Source organism: Staurois parvus, unplaced genomic scaffold, assembly GCF_062004578.1.
Source record: "Staurois parvus isolate SC_StPar_1 unplaced genomic scaffold, SC_StPar_1.0 ptg000536l, whole genome shotgun sequence".
Classification (NCBI taxonomy): Eukaryota; Metazoa; Chordata; class Amphibia; order Anura; family Ranidae; genus Staurois; species Staurois parvus.
This window is the reverse complement of record NW_028318332.1, coordinates 1,045,866-1,065,672: the sequence shown is the minus strand read 5'-3', so window position 1 is coordinate 1,065,672 and position 19,807 is coordinate 1,045,866. Positions and strand designations below refer to the sequence as shown.

At 41.8% G+C, this 19,807-nt stretch overlaps 1 protein-coding gene across 1 annotated transcript in view; it reads right to left on the bottom strand.

The window, feature by feature from the left end:
* The window catches only part of WDR72 (WD repeat domain 72), a 379,206-nt gene that overhangs the window by 216,831 nt on the left and 142,568 nt on the right, over positions 1-19,807 (bottom strand). Inside the window, exons 11-12 of the mRNA XM_089690609.1 lie at positions 5,775-6,020; positions 3,482-3,702 (exon numbers count right to left, since the gene is read on the bottom strand). Coding sequence (XP_089546735.1) covers positions 3,482-3,702; positions 5,775-6,020 — 467 coding nt within the window. The remainder of the gene's footprint in view (positions 1-3,481; positions 3,703-5,774; positions 6,021-19,807) is intronic.

The following is a 19,807-nucleotide window of genomic DNA, read 5'->3' as shown; positions in this document are numbered from 1 at the left end:
TACCATATTGCATGACCGCACAATTGTCCGTTAAACTAGCACAGCGCTGTATAGCAAAAAAATGGCGTAAAAAAAAGAAAGCTCTATTTGTGTGAAAAAAAAGGACGTAAATTTTGTTTGGGTGCAGCATTGCATGACCGCGCAATTATCAGTTGAATTAGTGCAGCGCCGAGTAGCAAAATGAGGCCTGGTCAGGAAGGGGGTTAAATCCTCAGGAGGGCAAGTAGTTAAACCATGTCATGTTTGGTATCTATTTACTCGATGTAACATCATCTTTTATCAAAGAACTGGGAAATATATTTTGTTTTTGAACAATAAAATTAAAAAAGTGTATTTTTTCAAAAACATTTGAGTTTGAAAAATCACTGTGCAAATACTGTGTGACATAAAAAATTGCAACACCCACTGTTTTATTATCTAGGACCTGTGCTTTAAAAAAAACATAATGTTTTGGTATTCAAAGTCATTTTCTAGGATTAAAAAATAATTTTTTTTAATTCATGTAAACAAAAAGGTTTGGTCTTCGAGTGGTTAGAAGAGTGGGTGGAGTATGGCATACGTTTCTAATACTGGCCCTGAAGTAAATAGTAGAAGCAACCCCCCCAAAGTAGACACTCCAAGGTATTTGCTAAGGGGCATGGTGAGTATTTTTCAGATCTCATTTGTTGCCAAAAGTTTATGAAAAATTAAGAAAGAAAATGAAAATGTATTTTTTCCTTTCTTTTTTTCTTTTTCAAAACCTTGTTACAAAAATTGGTATCTGCAAAATACTCATCATTGCTTTTATAAAACTCCTTGGGGTGTCTACTTTCCAAAAAGGGGTTATTGCACTATCCTGGCATTTCAGGGCCTCTGAAACTGTGATAGGTAGTGAGGAAGTGACATGAGGAAATAAGCTCTTTGAACGCCTGACAGGGATCATTGGATTTTGGGGGCCTGTATGTAGCTAGACTGCCAAAAAGTCTCTCACATGTGGTATCCCCTAACATGGAGAAGGAGAAGTGTACCCATAATCCCTTAGGTTCCACAGTGAGTATAACAAGCATACTTTACTTCACATATAGACTGATTTTACTGTTGTGGGTTTAGTAACACTTTAATATACACGTATTGGGATTTTGTTTTTACCAAGGACATGCAGCAGAATACATTTGGACCTAAACTGATGACGAAATTTGAGTTTATTGGATTTTTTTAATAGCAGAAAGTAGAAAATATTGGTTTTTTTTTCAAACTTTCCTGTCTTTTTTCATATATATCACAAAAAAATAAAAAACCCAGTGGTGATCAAGTTCCACCAAAAGAAAGCTCTATTTGTGTGAAAAAAGGACATAAATTTCATTTGGGTACAGCATGACCACACAATTACTAGTTGAAATAGCGCAGTGTCAAACAGCAAAAAATTGCTTGGTCAGGAAGGGGGAAAACCTTCTGGGGCTGAAGTGGTTAACAGCAATTTGAACTGCATTTGCTATCTTTGAAAATCTCAGTTTTGCTGTAGTAGGTTGTATACAAAGTACAAATGCGGCACTTCACTGTCAGGTTAAGGGCATTTGTTACCAGCGTGTGAATGGCAGCATTATCTCTAGTATTTTGTATAAAATGAATCGGCCACTTTATTAGGGCCACCATGCTAGTACCGGGATTGACCCCCTTTTGTCTTCAGAACTATCTTTATTCTTCGTGGCATAGATTAAACAAGGTGTTGGAAACATTCCTCAGAGATTTTGGTCCATATTGACATTAGTTATTATTGACTTTCTATCATCTCGAACCATTCTCCTCTGACCTCTGACATCAACAAGGGATTTTCATCCACACAAATGCCGCTCACTGGATATTTTCTTTTTTTCGGACCATTCTATGTAAACTCTAGAGATATTGTGCATGAAAATCCCGGTAGATCAGCAGTTTTTTTAAATACTCAGGCCAGCCCATCTGGCACCAACTGCCATGACACATTCAAAGTCACTTAATTCCCCTTTCTTCCCCATTCTGATGCTCAGTTTGAACTTCAGCAAGTTGTCTTCACCACATCTACATGCCTAAATGCATTAACCTCCCTAGCGGTCTGATTATGTCCATATTTCTGTGCTCAAAGCGGTACATTTTTTTGCGTGGAAATATGTAGTTTTTTTTTATTGTAGGCCTGTAATTTTTAGGAATAAGTCACTGAAATCTGTCCGAACAAGAGTCTAGTAAACATTCCAGATATGTTAAAATTTGAAACACGAAATCATAAATGATAATTTAATAATCATAAAAAATAATAATATAATAATAATAAATTTTATTCAATAATATAATCACACCAAAAATAGAGCGCCAAGTTCGCACATCACTGAGCAAAGTTGCAAAATCGGTTTTGTGTCTGATGACGAATTTCCCCACGAATCATTATCACTCAATTCTGCAAGTAGTTCTAATTTACTATTGCTGTTCTCTAGCTGGTCTAAAACTGCTTTTGACCTAAAGGGACACTTTTTGGACGCCATGGACATTTCTCAGTTTCAAGGCAGAAAGAATAGTAAAAATGCAGGCAGGGCACAGGACAAAGCACTCGGGACAAAATGTATGTGAAATGGTTTGATACAGTAATGTTTTACTATGTGATTTTAGTGAATGTGACTTCACATTCGGGACATTGCTGGGGATGCTGCAGGGGGGATATCACGGGAGCGCAGGACAAGGTAAGTGCAGAAGGGATCCCGGAGCAACGCTGCAAGGTATTCTCGAGTGTAGCTCGGGGTTACTGCTTGTGGTGCTTAAACTTTACCCCGAGCTACACTCGGGAATACCTCCAGGGAGGTTACGTTGCTGCCCTGTGGTTGGCTGATTAGCAATTTGTGTTAACAAGCAATTGAACAGGATTACCTAATAAAGTGGCTAGTGAGTGTACAGTAGTTTGCACAGTCTGTGAATACTGTGCACAGGAAAATGTACACTTGCAAACTGGCCTTTATTGTATGGTATGACTTACTCCATTGGTTCAATAATTGACAAATAAATAGATATATAGATAGGTAGATAGATAAGATAGATTTTATGTTAGATTTTCTGTGAATAAAAGAAAAACATCAATGTAACAAATATTTGTTAGACAGGCAGCAGCTATACAGTTATAGTAGTTTTTTCCCACTGCAGGATAGAGACTTTTGTGCTGCATGCTGACTGTCTGTCAAAGTTCTATGTATTTTATTCAAAAGGTCAGGCATTTTTTTAAATGTCAACTTTAGCTGACCTAAAGCTGTCTTTTTAAATTATTTTTAACCGAGCCAAAACAAAAGTGCACAGATCAATAATTAAAACAGAATATCACAGCAAGGAATCTAGCAATGTTCTGAAAATATAATATATGTCACAGTATATAAATACAAGTTATGGATTCACAAAGTTATTATATATCACCCTTCTGTATACATTTTATATCAAATAAAACTAGTTAATGAAATGAAAACTGGTCCATGACTATTGCCCTTACTTTGTAGTCAGTTGGGGGAACCAGCAGTTTAAGAATTGCACCAGACTGTAGTATGAATTTGTGGAATGTTTCTCCAGTGAACACATCTCTCCAGATTATAGCTGAATTCTGATCACCAGAAATAAGCCAGCTTGGATCAAACTTCTCTGAACATGCATGAGGATAAAGTAAGCTGGTCACGCTGCAGTCATGGCCTCCAAATATTTTATGCGGCAAAGAGCCTAAGGACAAAGAAACAGAATTTTTAAATTACTGTTATTTTATTCTGTACTGATCCAAGTTAAAATAGAAACGCTCTTCAAAAACTACAATTATATAAATGGATAAACTACTTATTTCAAAGATTTATTGCAGGCATATTTTTAAACACAATGGAAGTACATCAGAAGAACATGTCATATGTATTTGACATAGTTAGCCAAGCATTGAGGTCTGTACCTAAAATTTTGTGGTGATTTCTACAATCATAAAAAAGGCAAGTTGAGCTTTTTTCCTGGAACAGACAATTAAATTTCAGATGGCATCCTGATTGGACAGCAAAAGCAAGTGTTCTCATTTGTTACTAAGGACAACATATCTAATCCCGGCTGTTCAAACACAGATGATCGATGAGTCTACCTAGCGTGCACTGCCCTATATATCATTGTACCAATGTCATTATTACCCTTGCTCCATTCTGTCATCAATGTCTGGATTATGGCCTCACCATTTTTCATCTAGAATGTCATTATGAAGCTTCTTTAATCACTAGAAATTACCTTTATTTCTATATTTTCCAAGATGGCAGAATTCCCAATCAGCAGACATTTACTGTTTCTCAAAAAAGTAGCTTGTCCTCCATTCTCTGCTGCCACAAATGATGCTTAGGCTTTCTCCCAGTGAAATTCAGGTCAGCGATACTCCAGTCTAGCTATGTTTTGCAATTGAGGCAGTTGACCAAATCACCATTAGTGACAATCAGTTGTTTGAGTTATTGCTAATGCATTTCACTTAGAGCATTAACAAGCCCTAAATTGCAGAGATGATGACAGGTTTAGGGATACAATTACTAAGTTTTTAGAAATTATTTTGGGACTAATAAAAACAATTTACATTGTCAATTTATGTGCCTTTTTCTTTTATTAGCACAAAAAAGTGTAAAAATATAAGTTTAAGATTAACCTGGGGGGTACTGGTTGCTGTTCACCCACATTAAAATGTGTTCACTTAAAAGACTCACTATGCTGACAGACGTTGGAAGGTTTCACATTCCATAAAATCGATTATCATATGGTTTTACAATTGCCTCCAAGAATAAATTGCATTGGGTAACTACTGTATATGCCTCACAGGGTTTCCTCAAATTCCTTTCTGGGATTTTGTATATCAAATATAAGTCTGAGGAGCAGTTTTAGGGAGAAGTCATCATTACATAATTTATTATGCAGTTATTGGATTTGCCATTAAGATGGAAAATGGATAATTCCCCTAATGGAAACTATTATGGAATTCCTTTATAGTTTTGATTTTTTTTACTTTTTGTTTGGAATTTTTTGATTTGGATTTTCTTTAGATGCTTGTTTTATGTGTTCTAAATTATGTCTGGAGAAAAAGATATTAAACTTTCATATACAAAAAGATTCTTTACAGTAATAGCAGTGCAAATGTGGAATAGACTCCCTCAAGAACTAGTTCTGGCCAGCTTAGCAGGTTGTTTTAAAAAGAAATAGATGCATTCAAAAATATAACTGTATACCAAGATTTATATGTATTAACACCAGGGGTAGTTGATCCAGGGAATATCTGATTGCCTCCTTTGGGATCAGAAAGATTTGTTTCTCTCTAGCTTGAGTAAATTAGACCATACTTTAATTTTTTTTTCCTTCCTCTGGATTAACTGTGGGTATAGGATAGTGTATATGGAGATTCTCTCTTTTTTCATGTTCATTAGTTGAACTAGATGGGCTTGCATCTTTTTTTCACATGACTAGCTATGTAACTGCATCACACTGTAAATTTATGTCTTTTGATACCTACTATAAATAAAAAAACGATTTTTTGTATTTTTGGTTATCGGTATAAATTGATATGTAACTGCTGTGTGCAACTATTAAGCCTTTCTAGTGTTTGGCTTTACACATAATATGAATATAGGACTAGAAAGTCTTAAAAAACTACAAAAGCAGACTGGATACCATAGGTAATTAGGAATGCTATTGACATTAAACCTGATTTAGTGTGAAAATGTATAATCCACAAATTTAACTAAAATACACTTCTGATGCATAAAAGGTTATTTATATAAACTACATACCTCTAAGAAGTGGATGGTCTCGTAAGAGTCTTGCCCTGGCAGCATGCAATGCAAATGTAATAACAATGTTGCCATCTTCACAGCCACATACTAGCTTATCAAGGCTGGGTATATACAAAGATGCGGTGACCGAAGCAAGTGTCACCCCTTCACCTGGAGTACACAGGTGATCTATAATTCCTTCAGACATTGATTTATGCCTGTCAAACATTTCCTGGAGAGTTATTGTTACCTTTAGTGGTATCTCTAGAGGAAAAAAAGCACACTGATAACCAACTGTAATGAAAGTCTAGTTATCGAACATACATAAACAAATGCTATCTAGAACATAATAATTCATTTATGTATTTATCTTTTAAAGTGCTTATCTTCTTTGTAATTGATGTTAAGCAAACATTTGCCATTGACGGGTTTCTTTAACAGACTATTGATGAAATATGTTAATCGTTAAAGAAAAAAATTGTATTAAAGTAATGATTCTCATTGCTCTTCCCAGTATTCCGCTGCTTTTGAACACGTCAATAAACAACTGCTAAAATACCAAGGGATAGAATTGTACTTTCTTTTTCTTTCAAAAAGGAAGACCAAGAACTGACAGGAAATGCTATTATTATGTTTCAAAATGTAAAGGTAATATCCAAAAGTTACATTCTTTACACACAAAGCCCGATGCAAAGATTCCTCTTTGGCAGTGCCTTCATGTTCCAGTTTTCTGTTTGGTGTTCACCGAGCCACTGAATACTAGTGACTTCCACACTGATAATCATGAACCTGAGCCAGAGTGAGAATCAAGAGTACCACATTCCTTTAAATACTGTATCTCCAATAGGGTACAAAAGGATGTGTCTCTGGTGGCCATGTTTGCCAGAGCACATAGATCTGAAGCAGTGCATTAGACAATTTTTCATTTTCCTTTATCTAAGTCAGGGGTGTCAAACTGGTGGCCCTCCAGCTGTTGTGAAACTACAAGTCCCATTATGCCTTTGCCTTTAGGAGTCATGCTTATAATTGTCGATCTTGCAATGACTCATGGGAATTGTAGTTTGGCAACAGCTGGAGGGCTGCCCGTTTGACATCCGTGATCTAAGTGATCCCACTCTGCTGTTGCCATATATAAATTTTGTTTTTGAGTTTTTATGGGAATTTATGAGTTTCTTTTTGTATTTTTGTAGCTTACACATATGAGGATCCTCTGGATAGGTCTGTGAAACTCATGGGGGGAGTTCTGTAGTATTTTTATTCGTTTAGGTCAAGATTCCAATTGTGACCTACTGGATACTTGAGACAATGTCTTATTTTTGCAACCCACGTGATGGTATGAAGTCATTAATCATCTGAGTCCTATTTATGAGGTATGTATTGAGCCCTAGCAGTAGGTTGTAATCTCACCTACGATAAACCATTTTGAACATTTTTGGTGATCAATGATTTATATTTATTTTTATTTCTAATTTGTTTCAGTTTGCTGTGTCCCTTATTTCCCTCCTGTGGCTTATCAAATACTGCCATGGACTGTGAGCAGATGCTTGTGCGATAGGCTTTATTATCGTACCCATGCAGTCTGTTTACCCAACTATTACCCAACTTATTAGTGATGAGATGCCTCTCATCAAATTCAAATGAGTGTGCAAATATTTGTTGTTGCTGTTATATGCTATATTATATATGTTATATCTATTTTAAATGTTTGCACCTTATTGTAGCATGTAATCTTGTAGTACAAAAGTCTCCTGAAGAGGTTGAACCTCAGGCAAAACATATAGAGATGGATTGACTACAGCAAGCAACTACATGTTATTCTGTGGTGATCATGTGCTTGTTGTGATATGCAAAAAAAGAAATTGTATTTTTATCTTTCATATATTGTTTTTTATTGGCACCTTAAAAATCAAATTTGTTTCTAGAAATTATTTACTGACTTCTACATGATGCAGTGTAAGGCAAAGTCAGCACCTACAAAGTCAGTGTGTATTAAGTCATTTTCCAAACTATGCCCTTTTGGCTCATGTAATGGGGGAGAATTTTGTGTTGATGTTGGTGGGCAGAGGAGATGGCAATCTTTAACAAGGATAGGCCAATGAAGTTTCAGACAACTTGATATGCATGTACTTGATCTGGGTCAGTGACTCAAGTAGTGATGAAATCAACAGGATTTCAAAGCAGAATCTAGTCAATACGTTATTTTCTTTTACTGATCATTAAACATAATGTACTAATGAAACTTTTTCCTATTCTGTAATTACAGCAAAAATACCCAAGTAAATGGTACCAGTACAGATTCATTACAGCTACCCACATTAACATTATCTTATTTTTCTAAACTTAAGTAATGCTTTCTGAATGCATGGGCAAAACAAGTTCTTACATATCATAACCAAAATTTGATCATTAATTTCCCAGTATGGTGGTAGAGAGATGTACAGCATTTCTATCTTTCCCCAGTGACCAACCTTACATACATAACCGCTGGATTATAGCACACATAGAGCCCAAAATGTCTAATCTGCTAAATGTGGATACATTGGACAACATACTTGACTTAGAAAAGTGAAGGTTAATGCATTTACAGTATTGAGATATAAATGCCCCAATATATTAGCAAGTCTAAACAAAAATAGCAACCACCCAAATTTATAACTAGCCTTTAAAGCAAGCTGCAAATAGAAGAAAAAAAAATTCAATGACTAACAATTTGTGTTAAAGACAGAGCTTTTAGTTGCACGAACTTTGCAAATATATGTGGAAGCTGCACTGTCTCATCGATGCTCCTTTGTAAAGTGTGGTCCTAACTCTAATCTTGAGTCTCTATGCTGTTGCATATGTAACAATGATTAAGTTAAGGATAGGTAGCCTATGCCTCCTTAAAGGTGCAGGGACACACCTAGAAGCCCAGCAAAGCACAATGGCAGCAAAATGCACGTGTCGGCGCTCCAATTCTATTTGCAGCTATCATTCAAGTTGATTGAAGGAGGAGGAGAGAGCAGGGACATGGCTTGCCAGGTGCTGTGTTTGTCTATGGATGCACCCAGCTCAGCTCAGGTCCAGGGCGGGAGTGTGCATGCATGTGTGTCTTGTTAGCAGCCAGCTAGCTAAGTGAGACACCTGTAAACAGGGAGGAGGGAGCAATAGTCTGGGGACTGGCTAGAAAAAGTAGGAAAGACATTTTTCAAGGAGTACTTTAGGTTAGTCTGGACCACTTTTTTTAAAAAAAAAAATATATCAAAGTGAAAAAATGATGCAGCAGGCCAGTCCATTTTGCTGAAATTTCATTGCAGCAACTCAAAATGGTACTTAGTAGTTTGTATGGCCCCCACATGCTTGCATGCATGCCTGACAATGTCGGGGCATGCTCCTAATGATACGACGGATGGTGTCCTGGGGTATTTACTCCCAGACCTGGACCAGGGCATCACTAAGCTCCTGGACAGTCTGCCAGTGTCGGATGGACAGAAACATGATATCCCAGAGGTGTTCTACTGGATTTAGGTCAGGCGAGCGTGGGGGCCATTCAATGGTATCATTTCCTTCATCCTCCAGGAACTGCCTGCATACTCTTGCCACATGAGGACAGGCATTGTCGTGCACCAGGAGGAACCCAGGACCCACTGCATCAGTGTAGGGTCTGACAATGGGTCCAAGGATTTCATCCCGATAGCTAATGGCAGTCAGGGTGCCATTGTCTAGCCTGTAGATGTCTGTGCATCCATCCATGGATATGCCTCCCAAAACCATCACTGACAAACCACCAAAACAGTCATGCTGAATGATGTTATAAGCAGCATAATGTTCTCTGCGGCTTCTCCAGACCCTTTCACATCTGTCACATGTGCTCACGGTGACCCTGCTCTCATCTGTGGAAAGCACAGGGTGCTAGTGGTGGACCTGCCAATTCTGGTGTTCAATGGCAAATGCCAGTTGAGCTCTATGGTGCCAGGCAGTCAGCACAGGGCCCACTAGAGGACGTTGGGCCCTCAGGCCACCCTCATGAAGTCTATTTCTGATTGTTAGGTCAGAGACATTCACACCAGTGGCCTGCTGGAGGTTATTTTGTAGGGCTTTGGTAGTGCTCAACCTGTTCCTCCTTGCACAAAGGAGGAGATACTGGTCCTGTTGATGGGTTAAGGACCTTCTACGTCCCTGTCCAGCTCGCCTTGTGTAACTGACTGACTACTGTAATCTCCTCCATGCTCTCTTTTTTTTTTTAATTTAAATATTTATTAGTTTTTCATATTATTACAAAATTCCATGAGAAGAGACACAATACATATAAATAATCATTACATTTCTACTTTGCCCCTTCTAATTACTTCTTTTCTTTCCCTCCCCTCCCAACCCATTCCTACCCCCCTTCCCCCTCCCACCCCGCTGCAAAATCTCCAATCTCTCAAGGCCCAATAACTTTAAATAACTTCCTAGTTTAAAATTTTCTATATTTCTCTTTCAATCCTGATTTTTCCCATTTTTCCCATCGCGAATAGTATATTCCCAACCTGTCTTCCTGCATATAGTAAGATTTTTCCAATCTACTAATCTGGTTTACCCTATTGATCCAGTCCTCATCCATTGGCGCCTCTGTCTTCCGTCAAAACTTGGGTATCAGCCCTTTTGCAGCACTTAAGTAGTACCATACGCCTGATTCTTTATATTTATTTACTGTTGTCTCAACATTATGTAGGAGACACATAGTTGGGTCTAACGCTATGTCATTTCCAGTTATTATTTCTATTAATTTAACTATTGTCTTCCAGAAAGCCTGTATTTTCGGACATTGCCACCATATGTGAAACACCGTGCCCATCTCCCCACATCCTCTCCAACACATTTTTGAATTCTCCCCACTCATTTTGTGCTCAGTGCTCGGTGTAATATGCCATTGTGTCAAACACTTATAATTAATCTCAACGTCTCTCATACTAACATTCTCGTGTATCAGTCTAAATATCTTATTCTGTTGATCCTCATCTAACACCACCCCCATATCTCTTTCCCATTTTGTTATAAAAATTAACTTTGTGTCTGTATCTAATTCTGTAAGTATTCTATAAATTTTAGCAATACCATGTTTCCCATCTCTACGTGTCTCTAACAACCTTTCAAACATATTCCACTCCTTTTTTAATCTCAGGGGTTTTGGTAGCTTTCCAATAAAACATTTTAACTGGTGATATTTCCACTCATCTATTCCGGTAAAAATGTCTCCCTTCTTCTCTTTTAGTTCTTTAAATGATCTCAGTTCCCCCTCTACCAGTACATCTCTCAATAGAATGTCTTCCCTTTTAAACCATCTCCCTGATATCTCATCCTTTCCTGGGGGGAAATATTCATTATATACAAGAGGCATTAATATAGAGTTGAATTCCCATTTCATATTTTTGTGTAAATTATCCCATACCCTCAAAACATTTAAAGTGTAAGTACTTGTGCTTTCTTTAATTCTTCTAAAGTGTGCTGGGACCCATATCATCTTACTCAAACTGATCCCACTCAGTTCGTTTTCAATCTTTACCCAACACTTCCCATTATGGTTAAATGTCCAGTCATAAATTCTTGCTAAAATTACTGCTTTATAGTATCTCTTGACATCAGGTAGTCCCATTCCCCCTTTCTCTTTAGTCCTACTCAATGTTTCGTATGATATTCTTGGTTTTTTATTCCTCGAGATATATTGTGTTAACATTTTTTTTATTATCTTAAAAAAAGCCTCTGGGAGTTTAATTGGGACCATTTGGAATCTATACAGTATTTTAGGTATAATTACCATTTTAACTAGGTTTATACGTCCTATCCATGATGGGTTTCCTCCTTCTAGTATTTTTAATTCTTCCTTAGTCTCATTTATCAAAGAAATATAGTTTAATCTATACAGTTGTTTATGTGAGATAGTAAGTTTTATTCCTAGGTATTTTAAATCTTTTTCTCTCCATATAAAGGGGAATTCTTTTTGTAGCTTTTCCTTTTCAGTCTTTGATATGTTAATGTTCAAGATCTCTGTTTTTGTTGGGTTAATTTTTAAATTTGAAAGTTCACCATAATCCTTTAAGATCTTCATTATATTTGGTAATGTTATTCGGGGGTTACCTACATAGAACAATAGGTCATCCGCAAAGGCCGCGACTTTATGTTCTATACTTTCTATCTGGATTCCCTTTACCGCTCCACTATTCCTTATCATTGACAACAAGGGTTCCAATGACAAAACATACAAGAGGGGGGACAGTGGGCAGCCCTGTCTTGTTCCATTAGACATCTCAATGGATTCCGACCTCTCCCCATTTACCGTAATAATTGCGGTGGGCTCCCTATATAATTTACCTATCCACTCACGCATTCTCTCTCCAATCCCCAACACTTCTAAGTTGTCCATCATGAAGCCCCAGTCCACTCTATCGAACGCCTTTTCGGCATCAATCAACAGAAGTACCACCGGGGCTTTCCCTTTTCTACTTTTCTGAATAAGCATCAAAGTTCTCAACCCGTTGTCTCTACCCTCTCTCCCTGGGACAAAGCCCACCTGATCTCCATGTATCCATTCGGGCATTAGATCTTTCAGTCTATTTGCTAGAACCTTTGCGTACAACTTGGTATCAGTGTTCAATAGTGAAATTGGTCTATAGCTAGAACACTGGGATGGATCTTTTCCCTCCTTATGAATGAGAACAACATGGGCCTGAAGAGATTCTCTTCTACCCTCCATCTCTCCTTCTAGATCGTTCATGTACTTCTTCAGCTTAGGTAACAATATTTCACTATATTTTTTATAGTACTTTACTGTATACTCATCCGGTCCTGGACTTTTTCCACCCCCTGAACTTCTTAATGCTGCTTTTATTTCATCCTGGGAAATTTCCGCATCTAAGGAGTTCAATTGTACTTCACTTAACTTTGGTAATCCTGCGTTTTTAAATATAACATCCTTTTTTTGTTGATATCCTCTCCAATTTCTTTTGAAGAGCCTTGGGGACTAATATTATACAACTTTCTATAGTACTCCGTAAACACTTTAATAATCTCTTTAATTGAATGAACCAACTCCCCTTTAGGATTTTTTATCTTTTCTATATAATTTCTATTTTTCTTTTTATTTAGAGCTCTCATTAGATATTTTCCTGGTCTGTCTCCCCATCTATATCTTTCACTTAATACTTTATTATATACTCTTCTCCTCTCCTCATCCATCAACCTCTCTAGCTCATCCTTTTTATCCAATAACTTTTGTCTTATTTCTCTTGTTATTTTCTTCTTTTGTATCTGCTCCAAGTCCAGGATTTCTTTTAAGAGCCCACTAACCCTCTCTCTTCTTTCTCTTTTCTTCCTTGCTCCCATCGCAATCAGGATTCCTCTTATATATACCTTGTGGCTTTCCCATACTGTGGCTGTCGATACTTCCTCTGTCTCATTCTCCTTAAAATATACCTTGATCTCTTGCCCAATCTTCTGAGCTATATCCTCATCCAAGAGAAGGGCCTCATTTAGCCTCCATCCTAGGCCTCCCATCCACCGTCTTCCCCATCCCATTTTTATTATGACAGGGGCATGATCCGAGAATGTACTCATCTCTATTTCTATTTTAACCAGTAGTTCTATAAGTTGATGATCTATAAAAATATAATCCAGTCTCGAGTATATCTCATGTGCATTAGAGAAGAAGGTATAGTCCCTGTCCTTCATGTGCATTATTCTCCAAGTGTCCACCAGTTGATACTCGTGGATCGCTTTTTTCAAAGCTCTCAGAGACCTACCACCTTCTCTCTGCACAGGGGATGTTGTATCCTTTTGTGGATCCATACATAGATTTAAATCTCCGGCTACTATCAAACGCCCTTTTTTAAAGTCTATCAATTCTTTCAACAGACCCCTCAAATAGATTTCCGGCTTTTTGTTAGGGCAGTATATGTTGGCTAACGTACACTCGATTCCCTGCAATTTACCTTTCAAGAACAGGAATCTCCCCTCCGGGTCGGTCCTTCTATCCTCCAGCTCAAATCTCATATTTTTTGCCAACCCTATTGCCACCCCTTTTGCTCTTTTAATTGGAGAGTCAGCGTAGTACCATATTGGATAATATTTAGATTTTAATTTCAGGTTTGACTCTATCTCAAAATGTGTTTCCTGTAAAAATACCACTGACGTTGCCCTATGGTGTAACTCTTTGAACAACTTAAATCTTTTCCAAGGACAGTTCAACCCATTCACATTATATGTTGTAAACTGTATTTCTTCCATCCTTCTTAATTCTATCTATCTCTCCTCTAATACACCTCCTCCTAATAGGCCCTACAATCTTGCAGCTTATTAACCCACCCTTCCCTCCCCACACTCCCTCCCACCAAACCCCCATCTCCCACCCCCGCCCTCCACCCCTCTCACCCTCTCTTTTTTTTCCCCTACCCATTTTTAGGCATAAAAACTGCCTACAAATCATTTGTGGAACTATTTCCACCATTGATTTAAAACTTAGGGCGTAAGCTCCACCCATGAACAGCTCACCTCTCCTCTGACCCCCCCAGATCACCTCTCTCTATTATCTAGACTCAGCAAGAATCTTTTCTTCCCTCCCTTAATCGAAGCCTCCAGTAGGACCTCAACCTTTGGAGGGGAGAGACCAGGGGCGAGAGAGGGAGAAGAGAGAGAAGAGAAGAAGAGGGAGAAAAAAAAAATACTTAATTCTCCCTCCTCTCCCTTCCCAGCCCCGGGGCCCCCCTCCCCCCGACATGCTGCCAGTCCTCTTTTCTGGAATCGTCCATATTTCCTTTATCTTCTTCCTCTTCTTCCCACCCAGCTATTTCCATTCTTTGCAAGTCCAGTCTATCACAAAAATCCCTTAGATCCTCAGGAAATCTCAAATAAGCTGTGACCCCGTTTTTCCAACCAATTAGAGATGATGAGGTACCCCATCTTTACTGCACATTCTGTTTTCTCATTTGCTCCAACAGGGGTCTCAGGGATCTCCTTCTCCATAGGGTCTCTGCTGTTAAGTCCGCATAAATTTGGATAGTCAATGCTCCATACTTAATTAATGATCTTCTCTTAATCTTCTTCCAGATCTCATCTTTGACCCCAAATTTTTGGAACTGGACAATTATGTCTCTCGGTCTTTCCTTCTCAGAAGCCTGTTTGAATTTTCCTATTCTAAACACTCCGTCTAACTCAATCCCGTCTGTTTCAGGTCTGTCTCTTATGGAGTTTAGAATTTTTTTAACTAATTCGTATAGTATTTCTCCTTTTGCAGTCTCTGGGATTCCTCGTACTCTAAGGTTACACCTTCTTTCTTTGTTTTCTTGAACTTCCATCCTATAGGTCAATTTTTTCTGGGTGATTTCCAATTGGGTTATTTTTTTCCTTAGATTATCTATATTTTGAGCCTGGGTTTTAACTTTCTCCTCTGTTTCTTCCACCCTTGATAGCAGATGCCCTAAGTCATTTTGAATAGCTGTCATTTCATGTTTTATTGTTTTTTCCAAATTTTGAAACATTTCTATCATCTCCTTCTTATTTGGAACTAGTAGTTCCCCGTCAGATTCTTTTTTTCCCAAGCCATCCACTGTTTGTTGACTATAGCTGCTATTCATGCCCAATGATAATCTAGGACTATTTCCTGAACTAGTGTCCAAATCCCCTTTTGCGCTTGCGCCTTGGGCCCTTTCTGGGGTAGTATTTCCATATGATGTAAATTTCTTTATTGTTCCTGTTTGAGACCCTTTGAGCCCTGCTCCCTTGGGACCTTTATTCTTCATATCTTCTGTAAATCTTGATAGGCTTGCTATTATTCCTATATATTTTACTCTCCTAGGACACCTGAGCCTCTCCTCTTCTGCTCTTCTAACCCCTAGGAACCTTCACCCCTTGGTCTCCTATGTCATTCAGGGGTCTACAACACAATAATCCCCCAGCAGCTCTCACTCACCCTTCCCTTCTCAGGACGGTGGCTCCAGGCTGGTGAGGAGAGCCTTCACTGCTGCTCAGTCCTGGGGGGGGAATTCCTCTGGGTTTCCACTGCTGTATTTCTTTCTTCTTAGGATTCGTCCCGGGGAAGCAGGGTAGGTTTCTTGATATTCTTAGGTCTCCCTGACCCAGGATCAAACAGCCCGCCAGGGGGGTACAGACAACTATGAGCCAGCAGCTTTCTCTCACATCAGGGAGCCAGCCGGCTTCCTCTTTCCCCCAAAGAACCTCCGCGGCTGGCCACGTGCTCCCGTAGCGTCCCTTCACCTCTCAGCCACACGGTTCTCCCACTCGTATAGCACCGGGGAAGCCGGCGTGTCACTGCAGCCTCAGACCAGCTCTCATCTCAGGCTCTCCGGGTTAAACTCCCCAGCCCTCCGGACTCTAGTGGATCAATCCCTAGTAAGGGTCACTGGATGGGTCGGGAAGCAGGATCCAGCATGGAGCTAGTGCCACTCGCTCCCCACAGCCGCCGTATTCAGGGTCCTCCCTCTTTCCTTTGAGCAGATTTGGGGATTGGTCCGGCGTCTCCCTTCTCCTGTCAGGTAACGGGCCGGCGTCTCTGTTTCCCAGAGCTCCTTTGCGGCCACCAGCGTGCTCACGCCGCACTGCTCCGTTTCCCCGGCAACCCGAGGGCTGCACTCGGATCCCCGCGGCTTGTTCACCTCCCGGAGCTCCGTGCCCGCTCTCCTCTCCCCTCACTGCACCAGCTGATCCCCCTTTGGAGACCTCCTCGATCAGGTAGGGCTCCGCATTTCACTGTCAAGGTCCTACCTTTTCCCTGAGGTTATGTTACTCCATGTGCTGGCGTCCATCTTGGATTCTGCTGTGCATGATGGGAATCCTTTTATGCCTTCAGGTTTCTGTGGTCCATCCCCCAGAGGGGTGTGGCTGATGACATATAAGCCTGTGGCCCGCACATGCTCTTTGCACTTGTGTCTTGTGTCTTTGTGTTGCTATTACTCTGTTCTGACTCTCGTGACTCTCCTGGTATCTGATTCGGCTTGTGACTTGACTATTCTTTGTATTCTCCTTTGATCTGTCCCTCTGTTGCTGAACCCGGCTCGTGACCTGTGATTCTCGTCTGCTGTCCTGTACTGTTTTGTCCTGTTGTTGTTGACCCCGGCTTGTCTGACTACTCTTTTGTCTCTTCCACCAGCTACACGCCATTGGCGGCGGCCATTACCGCAGCTGAGGTGTCTCGGGGGCCGCGACCTGGTTCCTGGCTGCGTCAAGTCCATCCCCACCATCAGGGGCCCTGGTGAAGGGCAGCCTGGGACTTAGACTCCGCGCCCTGAGGGACTTCGGTCTGTGGGTGGTGGTTGTCGTCAGCCAGTGCGTTACATTGTTAGGCCTGCCTGTCCGTTCCTCAGCTCCTGCTCTGACATTACACAAGTGCCATGAACCCTGACGGTGCAGGCACACCTTCGCTCCCAATGCTAGTCGCCAGACTCGATCAACAGGATCACCTGTTGGATCAGTTCGCTCAGGCGTTGCAAACTCTGCTTGCACGCACTGCACACCTTGCTCCTGGTGCTATTAGGCCGGTAGTCGCTCCGGTGGTCTCTCCCACTGCTTCTCTGCCTATTGCGTCCACCACCTCGACGGCTGCATCAGCGGCGCCCAGAGGTATGACTGGTTCTGCCCCTCTTCCACAACGCTTTGGGGGTGAGCCGAGTCAGTGTCGTGGGTTCCTCAACCAGGTGGGTATTTATTTTGAATTAATACCCCACGCCTTTCCGTCTGAGAGGTCAAAGGTGGGGTTCCTAATTTCACTACTCTCAGACAAGGCCTTGGCCTGGGCAAATCCCTTATGGGAGAGGAACAACCCGGTGATTCAGGATTTTTCCGGTTTTGTCGATGCCTTCCGTAGGGTATTCGACGTACCGGCTCGTTCCGCCTCGGCGGCCAAGCTGCTCATGACCATGCATCAGGGTTCATGGACCGTGGCCGAGTACGCTATAGAGTTTCGTACCCTGGCGGCAGAGGTCGGTTGGAACAATGAGGCTCTGGTGGCTGCGTTTTCCCATGGTCTTTCTGACACATTGAAGGACGAGATTGCAGCTAAGGAACTGCCTGTGGTGTTGGAGGAGCTCATCTCTTTCCTGATCCTGATTGACACCAGGCTCAGGGAGAGGCCTTCACTCAAGGAACGCCTGCGGAGGCCTTCCAATCGACTGGCACCTGCGTTTTCTGTCCCACCCATTCCTCCCTCTCCTCCCACGCCTCCTGGGGATAGCTTGTCTGGTGGGGAACCCATGCAGCTGGGGTTTGCTCACCTTTCCAAGGGGGAGCGGGCCACTCGGCGTCGGGAGGGTCGCTGCCTGTACTGTGGCCTCGGTGGTCACTTTCGGCAGTCTTGTCCGGTCCGTCCGGGAAACGCTCGCACCTGAGATCATGTCGGGGACAGATCTTGGGTGGAGTTTCCTCGTCCCCGGCGTTCCGCAAGGATAAGCCACTGATCACTGTGGTCCTTTCTTGGACGGGGGGCTCGGTGACGGCCCAGGCGTTGGTAGACTCTGGGGCCGGTGGGTTGTTCTTGGACAGCTCGTTTGCTGCACAGCACTCCATTCCCCTGCAGGCTCGTGCTGCCCCATTGGTTCTCGAAGCAATAGATGGCAGGCCCCTGCAACCGCCGCAGGTTACCCACGAGACTCTGCCAATAGAGGTAGCCATTGGGGCTGTTCACAGGGAGTTGGCCTGTTTTCAGGTGATTTCTTCCCCACACTATTCGGTGGTTTTGGGGTATCCCTGGCTCCAGAGGCACAATCCAACCTTCAATTGGCAAACAGCCGAGATTCTCTCATGGTCTCCACAGTGTGGGGCCGGGTGCATCCGGGGGCCGGTTAAGGTATTGTGTGCCTCCTTGGACTCTGCGTTGCCCACCGACTATGGGGAGTACCGGGACGTGTTTGATAAGGTACGCGCTGGTACCTTACCACCGCATCGTCCTTACGACTGCGCCATATCCTTGCAACCCGGGGCCACTCCTCCACGTGGCAGGGTGTACCCTCTCTCGGTTGCGGAGAATAAGGCCATGGAGGAGTACGTTATGGATGCGCTTTCCCGGGGGCACATTCGTAAGTCTACTTCCCCAGCAGGAGCGGGTTTTTTTTTTGTAAAGAAGAAAGGTGGGGAATTGAGGCCCTGCATCGATTATAGGGGTCTCAATCGGATTACCATTAAAAATGCATATCCAATTCCTTTGATTTCTGAGTTGTTCGACCGCCTTAAGGGAGCAACAGTCTTTACCAAACTCGACCTTAGGGCGGCGTACAACCTCGTACGGATCAGACAGGGGGATGAGTGGAAGACCGCGTTTAACACCAGAACTGGGCACTACGAATACCTGGTGATGCCCTTCGGATTGTGTAACGCGCCCGCGGTTTTTCAGGAATTCATAAACGATGTCCTTCATGATTTGTTGCAGCAGTGCGTAGTGGTTTACCTGGATGACATCTTGGTTTACTCTACCTCCATGGAGTCCCATGTCCAGGATGTCAAGCAGGTGCTGCAACGATTGCGTGAGAACGGACTCTTTTGTAAACTCGAGAAGTGCGAGTTCCACCGATCCCAGGTTGCCTTTTTGGGCTACATAATTTCCGCGGAGGGATTTTCCATGGACCCTCAGAAGGTTGCGGCGGTTCTGCAGTGGCCTGGTCCCAATGGTCTTCGGCCCATTCAGCGCTTTCTGGGTTTTGCCAACTACTATCGGAAGTTCATCAGGAACTTCTCCACATTGGCAAAACCTCTCTCTGACCTAACCAAGAAGGGGAGTAACCCTCACGAGTGGCCATCCAAGGCCATCATAGCTTTCGAGGCTCTGAAAGCTGCCTTTGCTTCGGCTCCGATTCTTTCGCATCCCAATCCTGGGTTGCCCTTCGTCCTCGAAGTTGATGCTTCCGAGACGGGAGTAGGGGCTCTCCTGTCTCAGCGTCGGTCGCCCGATGGACCCCTACTTCCCTGCGGGTTCTACTCCAGGAAGCTTTCCTCGGCTGAGTGCAACTACCAGATTGGAGATCGGGAGTTGTTGGTCATCATTCTGGCTCTCAAGGAATGGAGGCACCTGCTCGAGGGTTCCGCGGTTCCGG